Source organism: Oreochromis aureus, linkage group 4, assembly GCF_013358895.1.
Source record: "Oreochromis aureus strain Israel breed Guangdong linkage group 4, ZZ_aureus, whole genome shotgun sequence".
Taxonomy (NCBI): Eukaryota; Metazoa; Chordata; class Actinopteri; order Cichliformes; family Cichlidae; genus Oreochromis; species Oreochromis aureus.
The window spans coordinates 15,482,649-15,493,984 of record NC_052945.1 but is presented as its reverse complement, the minus strand read 5'-3'; the positions used below and the strand labels follow the sequence as shown (position 1 = coordinate 15,493,984).

Below are 11,336 nucleotides of genomic sequence, written 5' to 3'. Positions count from 1 at the left end.
ATAATACCCTGATGTTATAAAAACAATCTGAAGTGTATTTTTGGTTGGGGATTTACAACTGATGGTTTCCAGTGTACGTCTCCCCACGCTGCGTGTATTCATTAAAATCAATTGTTTGATTGACCTCTTCTGGACCATCATTGTTTTACTCTCGTCCTCAATTTCGAACCCGTAACAGACGCTTCTTTAGAGCAGTACACTCCATTTAATGGACACTTGAGAATATGTATGTATATAGTTTAGAGTTGGATACAGATTTTATCTTTTTGTGGTGTGATTTTTGATTTTTAGAGAATGTTTTGAAATAAAAGTCAAATTGCATTTAACCTGTGCGATTTTTTTATTATAAAAAGAAAAGGTTTTCCACATATGCAAAAAGTGCCCTTTTTCCCCCCTGGAGCACTTGCCCCCCAAAATGTCTGTGCACGCCACTGCTGGGGGTAGTATAAAGTAGGCGCATTGTAGGCCATTCCTTGGACCCAGTAAGTGCCATTTGAGGGGCCGGTCATGTTCACAGGGGCACCTTCTCCACTTCCAGCGGTCTGATTACAGTTGGTGGTGTTTCCAAGCGGTCTGTTACCGTTGTTTTGCTGGTAGCACATGGAGTGGTTCTTCCCTGGGGTTTGGTCCAAGAACACTGGGAAGTGAATGGATGTGTTCCGGTTTGTCACGTTGAAGTTGATCCAGAAAAGTTGATCACACGTTCCATTGTCAAGTCCAGCGTCTTCAATGGTGATTATCTCGTGTTGGGGTGGTCCCTGAAAGATACTAAGGAAGTTAAGCGAGTAGATGGTAGATGAGCTTGTCTCGTTGATGATGATTTTATTATGCTGATAGCCAACGCCCGAAAAGCTGGCGGCACGTTTGGCTTGTGTTTTGTTCTTTATTGTCCTCGAAAAGTGCGAGGAGTCCTGCTAGGAGCAGGAGGACAGCTGCTAGGACGGCGAGTGTCTTCATGACAGCCAAACACACCTAGATCCTCGGGTGAGTAGACTACTGGCGAGAAGTAGAGGGCGGGATATACCCAATCAGCCCTCTCTTCACCAGGTAGATCACCAGAAGGTAGGGGTGCTGGAGTCTATGAGTCTAGGCTGTCACTCACTTTCTTGCAGTGGCTTTGGTGAATCCAAGATGGTCTCTCTGCTATCTTACAGGCAGTTGGTGTGGTGATAAGCACTTGGTATGGGCCTTCCCAGCGGGGCGAGCTCCAATTCTTTCTCTGGAGAACTCGAATCAGGACCCAATCACCTGGCTTCAACCTGCAAGATACTGGAGAAGATTCAGAAGGCAGTTTATTGTTCAAAACAATATCTTTGTTTTCTAGTAGCTTCGACATCCATTCTGCTAGTGTGGTCTCTCTGATTGATTTATCTAAAGGTTCACTTGTGATTGGCAGTGGAAATGGTCTGCCATGAATGATTTCAAAAGGTGTGAGTTTCTGAGAACCCTGTGTTAGTCTCATCCACTTTTTTACTAGGCCTATACACTCAGGCCATGGTCTCCCTGTTTCTTCCATACATTTTCTAAGTCTCTGTTTTATTGTGCCGTTGGTTCTTTCCACCAGCCCTGCACTTTGTGGGTGATAGGCACAGTGATGTTTGATGCTAAATCCTAATGCTTCAGAGACCTTACTAATTACTTCATTAACAAAATGTGTCCCATTATCTGATCTTATCAGAGTGGGGATGCCATATGTTGGAATAAAATGGTTACATAAGCATTTTGCTACTGAAATGGCATTTGCTTTCTTTACTGGGTAGATTTCTGGCCATTTTGAGAATACGTCTATGATCACTAGAGCATATTTTGAGCCTTGGCATTCATTTAGTTCAATAAAATCCATGTGGATTGTGTGAAAAGGATGAGGTGGTGTGGGAAAATGACCTGTTTTTGGTCTGAGATTCCCTTTTCATTGTGTTTTTGGCAAATCATGCATGTTCTGACAAATTCCTGAAGTTTCGAAATTTAGAGTGTAAAAGTGTTTTGGAGATTATATCTCCTATCCCTCCTGTTGACACATGGAGAGTAACTCCATGTGTCACTAAGGCTGCTGTTTTGTGTGGAGATTTTGGAAGTATTGGTTTTCCTTCACAAATCATCAAGTCATCTCTTAGTTGCGCTCCGCATTTCAGCCATTTCATTTGCTCAGCTGTGGGAGCTGCTTTTTGTTCATCCTTTGTCAGTAAAATTGTTTCCCTTTGTAATTTCATAGTCATTCTTCTGATGTGCTGCACACTTGCAAATTGCTAAATGTCGCATCACATGAGGAGTTTCCTCCCATGTAAACAGATGTGTGCCATGATAAAACCTTCTCCACACACTAGAAACAAGAAACTAATTTCAACCGTTGTTACATCTTATTCACTTATTTTATAATACAGTTATTTTTTTCAAATCTAATATCAATCAACTAATTTGCACATCAGCTTATAATGCGCTAAATTGACAGGTCAACAGAAATGCACGTTCAAAAGATTATCACAAAAGAGAATTTCCTCCATACAGTAAATTACTTGTGTTGCATCAATCAAGCAGAAAGCATCTCACAATTTATTGTATTACCAACTAAATTTATTGTCTGGTCACTGCTTGGTCATACCAGACTCTCTCTGTGTCTTTATTTTTCCTTCTCTGTTTTCACAAACGTTTCACCTATTGTCCTGCAAGCTGGAGAGTTAAATGTCAGTAGTGGGTAAATTTAGCTGTCATATATTACATTATACCTGTAATCAAAATGAGTGAATCATGATACTGCTGTAGGCCACATCATACTTCTTGTGTAATCAGTATGTAGTTTTAGTTTGCATCACACTTCTTAGTTAAAAGAATTTGAAAATCATTAGATTTATTAGATAGGTTTGTATTATCCTATACTGCTGATTCACTGCTGATTTACTGTGAGTGAGTTACACTGTTTCATGACATTTCATACTGCCGAGTTATAAAGAGAATATTGTATTCAGAGAGTAGGGGCCTCTCTCTTTTTTTTTTTTCCCTTTGTGATAGTAAAGAGAACAGAGCACATGCCACGGGAGCGTCACCCCCACCCTTGGTGGAAGCAGAAAAACAGGGAGCCAAGGTCATAACTCAGGCTCACAAAGAGTCAGAAAGAATGTGAATACTTAGTTTTTTGGCTGTGGCGCTTTTTGTATGGCTTCTTTTCTTTGTTTAGTAGCTTTCTGCCTTCACCTGAGGGTGTGCCCTAAGTATGTGACTTCAGGTCTCCATAATTGGAGTTTATTTAAAGATAAATAAGATGATTTCATTTATTGCTCGCAGATCATGCACTAGACGGTATGTTGCAGTATTAGCTTTCTTCACCACTTAAACAAAACATCACTCTTTGTTTTATTATTATTATTATTATTACTATTAGTATTATTATTATTATTATTTTAAATTCTCCTTTCTCAAAAACAGAAAATGAAATTGTAGTTGTTCTTGGCTGAGAAACACAAAACCCCTTCTTTTTTTTTTTTCAAGACAAGAAACTAAGTTTTAACTTTTCTGCCTTATCACCTAAAACAAAGCAGACAACCCAGCTCTCAGCTGGCTCTGAACTTATCATCATCAAGGTCGCATGGTGAGAGCTACTTCAGAAGTCACAGTACTCCTCACTCAAGCAACATTTCAAAAAACAAAAGAAACAAAAAAACAAAAACCTCAGCTCACTACACAGAGAACAACAGTCAAGACACAACTGAAGATGCTGTTCTTCTTTGTTCTCCTTGAACTTTAGAATAAACTTCATCTGCATTAGTAAATCATATGCCTATTCATTATGTGTCACTGTGATCCACAAGTGTGATCACAAATTTATTTATTTTTCAAACCAACAAAACAAAAACAAGTTGCTGACGGCATGAACGCTTTACACACATGAGTCAGGATGCAAAAAGGCTGCTGCCAAAAACAAATCAGAAGTGTGAGGGAAAAAACTGAGCTCACAGACAGCTGCATGTTTGAGCTTTAATAGCATGCAGCTTCTGCTCTAAAAAACATGTTACTTGCTCATCAGCTTAGCAGTGACCACATATTTAATTCAGCTTCTCAATCTTGTAGCTTTAGCTGTTGTATACAGGGTTTAGCTTATTAGTTGTTAGTACAGGTGTGCTCTATATTTCAGCAATGTCTCATCTAGGATGACAGGTTTTCAAGCAGGTCTAGTGCCTCTATGCACTTAATTAGTGTAGATATTTTCTTTATTTACTTGATCTCATATGTCATTGTACTGAATTTGAGCAACCTTAAGCTTGATGCAGACTACTTTTAACAATTATCCACCTCACATCATAACTGACTAAGGTGCCTCTTCATATTAATATTATGTCATTATTAAGGTTATTATCTTTTTATATAACAGCAATAATATATTACAATATTTATTTATATTTTATTTTGTATCCACCAAGGGCTGCGGGTGAGGGTTAGGGTTTCACCCTTTCCCAAGCTGGAGACATTTTCTTTTTCACACACTTTCTTTGGCTTAACACTGACACAACCTTAATATACCTTATACATCTCTCTATTTCATTTAATATGTGTTTGTGTGAATTATGTATTTTCTTTCATTCTATTCATTCTGGGCATGGTCTTCATCCCAACTATGTTTCATTGTTAATACCAGTTTACAGGTTGTTATCCTTGCTATTATCAGTTTGAATACATTACAGTTAAGCTCTAATTTAATTTAGCCTTTTGTTTATTTTTTTTAATTTTTTTTTCTGTCTCTCCCTTTCATCTGTCTGGGTGGTGGCAGCCACAGTGGTTGCAGCTAATCATTCTGTGTCGGGCGTTCTCTGTGTCTTACAGTCACGTGCAAAGTGTCCCTCTTTTCCACACTTCCAGCATGTAGTACTAAAACCACTGCTTGGTGTGTGTCTAGGCCTGCCTCTACCCCCTGCTCCTGCCCTATGCATTCCTCTCCCTGTCTTTTGGCCTCTGAAACCTCCCCTGTAGCCTCCACTGAAAGCTGTGAGAACAGTGTCAGCGTCGAGGGCAAAAACTGAGACCTTCTCTTTCTTTTTCACCACTGTCTGTGCATGGTTAGCATATTGAAGCGCCTTATCTGCTGTGCCTGTACCTTGCGTTACCCAATGCTTTTCTACATGAGACCTAATGGGTGGTAGTAATCCTTTAATGGAAGCGCATTTAAATTGTTTTTTCTTTTCCTCTTTCTTTTTCTTGTTTTCAGTTCTCCTTTCAGCTTTGGTTTCCCATGCTTGGAAAAGTTTATACTCTTCTTTACGTTTTAATTTTTTCTTTGGGTCTTTTGTTAATGTAATTTCTTGTTTCAGGGCAGCTCTCAGCTGGGTAACAGCTGAGGGATTGCATTTCCCTTCCCAGCTGCGGTTTTTAGCTTTTTGTGGATTTCTCCACCTATTTGCACTTATTATTCCTGCTCCGGCTTGCTGCTTTTCTAACCATTCCTCATCAGGTGTTAATTTTGTTTGTTTATTCCCCATTTTCAAAGATTTTGCTGGGCCGTCACTGGCACGCTTGACTTCAGAGTGGTTGCTGATACGCCCTTCTACTCCACTTCTAAAAAATGAAGCGGTATCAGTTTTACGAGATAAAACTCAACCGTTCTCCTTTGTTACCAGTACGTGAGCCTCAAGCAAAGAAAACAAATAAAATAGAAGTAGTTCAGCAGCGTATTGTGCTGTAAAATCAACTTACTTCCAGACACATACACACATAGACATTTGCGCGCTTTTACAATTTGTTACGAAGTAATTACGGCTACCTCTAAAACCTAAGTCTAATTCGGTTTCTTACGGCGAATCCTAACCTATTTTATTTTTCTATTTTGTTTGTTATTCGGTTCATTACGGCGATTCCTAACCAAAATAGTGTTTCTCTCACCCTCAGACGACTCACTGGTGGTTCGGATCGTCAGACTGAATCCCACCGCCATGGACCAGACTATAAACACCGGCCCGAATCCGAATTTAACGGTCCGGGTCTTTCGACCTCGTCTAAGAGGGCTGTGCACAGACTTCGGTGCTGGCTTCCCACGGCGTCAGGAATCAGTGCTGGATCCTGGAACAGAGTCACAGATAACAGTTCTGATGTTTCTGTCCCGGCTACGAAGGACCAAAATAAATGTCAAGAGATTTATTCTAAATGACACTTCTTCAGCTGAGAGTCAGAGAGTGGAGACACACACGCTGCAGATTTTTACTTGCAAGGGCGATCACAGAACGCTAACATGTACTTTCTTTATGTGTTTTTTTTTTTACAATCTTATGCTACTTCCAGCTTTTACGCTACTATGTTTTGCTCTTTTTCCCATTTATTTTGAAGTTTTCATTTTTTAAATTCTTTTTAGATTAATTGCATTGTTAGAACTCAAACTACCCAACAATATATAACTAATTAAAATGATTAAAGAGCACAGGGCTACACATGAGCCCGAAAATGATGCCTATTGTTTTCTGTGCTGATTTTATTTCCGATTAAGTATTCTGATTCTTGCTCCCCCTGTTCCATCCCATTTCAGAAATCCTGGAAATACTCCTTCCCTGCTACATTTATAATTTCATGTTTGCACATCCTGATGTCCAGCAGCCTGTTTGGAGAGTCACATGACATTGCTCATAGGGAAATGACTATATAAGCATCAGAATTTGAATAATGGAGACCACTGTAAGGCCCTTCTTTAGTTTCCAAGTGAGCATTTTGACCTCCACCAGGTTAATCTTCTGGAGCCTTTAGTGACCATATTTGTATGAGCCTGTCAAGAGATTTATTCTAAATGACACTTCTTCAGCTGACAGTCAGAGAGTGGAGAGACACACGCTGCAGATTTTTACTTGCAAGGGCGATCACAGAACACTCACACCAGAGTGGGGGCCCTGTGATGTATGCTCTGTTCTTGCACTTGTCTTTAGTTATACACAAGAAAAGTAATACAATAATGAATACATTTGTTTAGTGGAATGTGAGTGAGTGTGTGTGTGTGTGTGTGTGTGTGAAGCAGCTCCTTTTCCTGGTAGGGAGTCAGAACTGCTTGTTCAGCTCTGTACTATCGCTGTGGGAACTGATAAAAGAAAACAGAATGTTAAGGGAAAATCCCAAACAGAAGTCTGCCAAGGTAAACAGAAACACAGTGAGACAATATAATCAATTACATGTACATGGGTGAACGTGTCGAGAGACAGTCACACAGTACTCTTCTTTATTGCAGGTTATATAGGCATGTAGGTTACACAGCAGACGGAGGCAGTCTCCGCCTGTTTTCAGAATATAGATTGCTTAACTGACAAATGCATATCTTACTAAACATTCTGTCTGTACTATACTAAACGTCTGCTTAAGTGGTATTTTCCGTTGCTCTTTGCACAGGAACTTGTCTTCACAGGCATTTGATAAGCATAGGCAAGGTTTCACGTTTTATCAGGGTGATTCGTCATTCAGAGTTTACACAATCACAAGCAAAGCATATTTGAATAATAAACAAAATCTTTTCACATTTCCCTCCTGTTGTTTAACTTTCACACTAGTTAAAACACCATTGGTTTATTATCTGTGCATGATTTCTTGCAGCGCATTTTTAATCAGCACGTCATACATTGGTGTATCACAGCATTTCAGTGTCAGGGGGATCATCATCATCTTCGTCCATGGGCAGTGTCAGGTATGCCTGCACATGAACTGCAACAACTTTATTAATCATTGATTGTACACATGGCAAAATACAAGAAGTAAAACAACAGAGTAGGAGTAGAAGAACTCCTACAAAAACCAGTCCTTTTATGAAAAGAGATTTCCAGGAACCACTCAACAGCCAGGTAAGCCAATCTTCAGTGTTCGTGACATAGTCCTGTTGCTGAGCGTCCCTGAGTTGTTTCAGCGTGCGTAAGGCGTCGGTCATGTTGGAAGAGTGAACATTATCTGGAATGCATGTACAGCATGTGTTGTTAAAGAGTATACAGAGTCCTCCTTTTTCAGCCAGAATCATGTCCAGTGCGACTCGGTGTTGCATCACAGTTATGCGCAGGGCATCAATCTCTTCATTTTGTTGATTGTTGATTTTGCACGAGGCATTCAGGAACAGTCCAAAGTTTCAATCCTTAACATGTTCTTTCCGGTGCCCACCCATGGAAACAGTGAGTGGAGGACCTTTTGTCCGTGGTCCAAAGCTTAAATTCCTCTGGCACATCACTGCCATAGATGGGGTCATGTGGTTGCATTGTGGAGACGTCTCGTCGTCGTCTTGTAGTCTGAGAGCTATTTACAGCTGACATCCTGAAGGTGTGGTCTGAAATGAAGATTGGGGCACAGGTGCCCGTCCATCCGGTGGTAGTATGAAGTAGGCACGTTGTCCACACAGCCAGGCCATTCCCTGCACCCAGTAGGTGCCGTTGCTGGGCGTGGGCGTGTTTACAGGTGCGCCTCTCCGTTGGCTGCGGTTTGGTTACAGTTGGTGGTGTTGCCTAGGGTCTGTTACCGTTGTCTTGTCGGTAGCACATGGAGTGGTTCTTCCCTGGGGTTTGGTCCAAGAACACTGGGAAGTGAATGGACGTGTTCCGATTTGTCACGTTGAAGTTGATCCAGAAGAGCTGGTCACACGTTCCGTTGTCAAGCCCAGCGTTTTCGACGGTGATTATCTCGTATCGGGGTGGCCCCTGAAAGATACTGAGAAAGTTAAGTGAATAGATGATAGAGCTTGTCTCATCAATGATGATTTTCTTATGTTGATAGCCAACGCCCGAAAAGCTGGCAGCGCACTTGGCTTGCGTTTTATTCATGTAGTTTCCATAAAAGGTGGGATGTGTTGAAGTGCATGGCATGTGGGAGCAGACATAACATGCAGTGTTATTAGGCTCTCCCTTAGTTCTGTCATGTACGTAGCGGTACCATGCGTTATTCATCCATGGGTGAATGTGGTCTTGTGTCATGTCACGGAGGTGTGAATTGTCATGCGTCCATCTCGTCCGTAGGTGGTGCTGTTCGTCTTCTGTACCATCCTCTAAAAACATGAGGAGTCCTGCTGGGAGTAGGAGGACAGCCACGCAGTGTTGCCAACTCCTCAGTAAGGAAAATCGCTATTGGTTGTCCTAAAAGTCGCTAGAAGTCGCTAAATGACGTCATCACCTAATTTGCATAATTGGTCATGCTAATATAATTGTAACCTATGTTGTTGGAGAGAGAAATAACATCGTGGAAGAGACATAAAGTGAGTAAAAAACGTCCTAAATGCATTTAGAGTTTATTTAGAACTACAAATTAAATTTCTTTTAGCAATTATTGTTTTTTTTAATGTCACAATTCCAACCCTGCTCCTTTACCCGGCTTGGACCGCAAAAGTGACCGAAATAGGCACTCTGGTGGAGTTACTTTGTGTGTGTGTTTATAAGTAGTTTTAAACCTTGTGATCCACAAAACAGCATAAGAGTAAAAGAGTAAAAGAAGAACTGACTGTGTTACAGCACCCGCTGCTTGTTGAGAGTAAAAGGGATACGTGCTTTCACGTCTTTTTTTAGCGACTTTTTTAAGAAAAAAAGTCGCCATGAATGATGACTTTTTTAAGAAAAAAAGTCGCTAGGGGGTCTGAAAACTCGCTAAATATAGCGACAAAGTCGCTAAGTTGGCAACACTGCAGCCACGAGGACAACAAGCGTCTTCATGGCGACCAAACACACCTAGGTCCTCAGGTGAGTAGACTACTGGCAAGAAGCAGAGGGCGGGATATACCCAATCAGCCCTCCCTTCACCAGTCAGATCACCTGAGGGTAGGGGTGCCGGCGTCTATGAGTCTGGGCTGTCACTCACTTTCTTGCAGTGACTTTGGTGAATCCAAGATGGTCTTTCTGCTATCTTACAGGCAGTTGGTGTGGTGATAAGCACTTGGTATGGGCCTTCCCAGCGGGGCGAGCTCCAATTCTTTCTCTGGAGAACTCGAATCAGGACCCAATCACCTGGCTTCAACCTGCAAGATACTGGAGAAGATTCAGAAGGCAGTTTATTGTTTAAAACAATATCTTTGTTTTCCAGCAGTTTTGACATCCATTCTGCTAGTGTAGTTTCTCTGATTGATTTATCTAAAGGTTCACTTGTGATTGGCAGTGGAAATGGTCTGCCATGAATGATTTCAAAAGGCGTAAGTTTTTGTGAACCTTGTGTTAATCTCATCCACATTTTTACTAGGCCTATGCACTCTGGCCACGGCCTTCCTGTTTCTTCCATACATTTTCTAAGCCTCTGTTTTATTGTGCCGTTTGTCCTTTCTACTAGGCCGGCACTTTGAGGATGATAAGCACAGTGATATTTGATGTTAAACCCTAGTGCTTCAGAGACTTTGCTGATTACCTCATTGACAAAGTGTGTCCCATTATCTGATCTTATCAGAGTGGGGATGCCATATGTTGGAATAAAATGGTTACATAAGCATTTTGCTGAAGTTTCAAATTTAGAGTGTAAAGGTGTTTTGGAGATTATATCTCCTATCCTCCTGTTGACGCATGGAGAGTAACTCCATGTGTCACTAAAACTGCTGTTTTGTGTAGAGATTTTGGAAGTATTGGTTTTCCTTCACAAATCATCAAGTCATCTCTTAGTTGCGCTCTGCATTTCAGCCATTTCTTTTGCTCAGCTGTGGGAGCTGCTTTTTGTTCATCCTTTGTCAGTAAAATTGTTTCCTTTGTAATTTCATAGTCATTCTTCTGATGTGCTGCACACTTGCAAACTGCTAAATGTCGCATCACATGAGAAGTTTCCTCCATGTAAACAGATGTGTGCCATGATAAAACCTTCTCCACACACTAGAAACAAAAACTAATTTCAACCGTTGTTACATCTTATTCACTTATTTTATAATACAGTTATTTTTTCAAATCTAATATCAATCAACTAATTTGCATATCAGCTTATAATGCGCTAAATTGACAGGTCAACAGAAATGCACGTTCAAAAGATTATCACAAAAGAGAATTTCCTCCATACAGTAAACTACTTGTGTTGCATCAATCAAGGAGAAAGCATCTCACAATTTATTGTATTACCAACTAAATTTATTGTCTGATCACTGCTTGGTCATACCAGACTCTCTCTGTGTCTTTATTTTTCCTTCTCTGTTTTCACAAACGTTTCACCTATTGTCCTGCAAGCTGGAGAGTTAAATGTCAGTAGTGGGTAAATTCAGCAGTTGATAACAAAACTATTAAGTTTTTCCTGTTTTAACACCAATGTGAGATATAGAGGCGCACATATAGTGTGTGCTGTAGTGTAAGCTGCTCTTCATTGCATGTATGTGTGTTAGTACGCTTGCATGCAGGGCCTCTGGGCCTGTCTCACCCAAAAGGGCATTTTCTTAACAGTTGCCTTTCACTCGC

The 11,336-nt window shown here is 40.7% G+C and overlaps 1 protein-coding gene across 1 annotated transcript; it reads left to right on the top strand.

Moving 5' to 3' along the window:
• Window positions 1-4,529: 4,529 nt before the first annotated feature.
• LOC120440057 lies at window positions 4,530-6,424 on the top strand. Its single transcript, XM_039611645.1, has 2 exons — window positions 4,530-5,602; window positions 5,872-6,424. The coding sequence occupies exons 1-2, from the start codon at window positions 5,119-5,121 to the stop codon at window positions 6,318-6,320; spliced, it is 933 nt and encodes a 310-aa protein (XP_039467579.1). The 5' UTR covers window positions 4,530-5,118; the 3' UTR covers window positions 6,321-6,424.
• The last annotated feature ends 4,912 nt before the right edge of the window (window positions 6,425-11,336 follow it).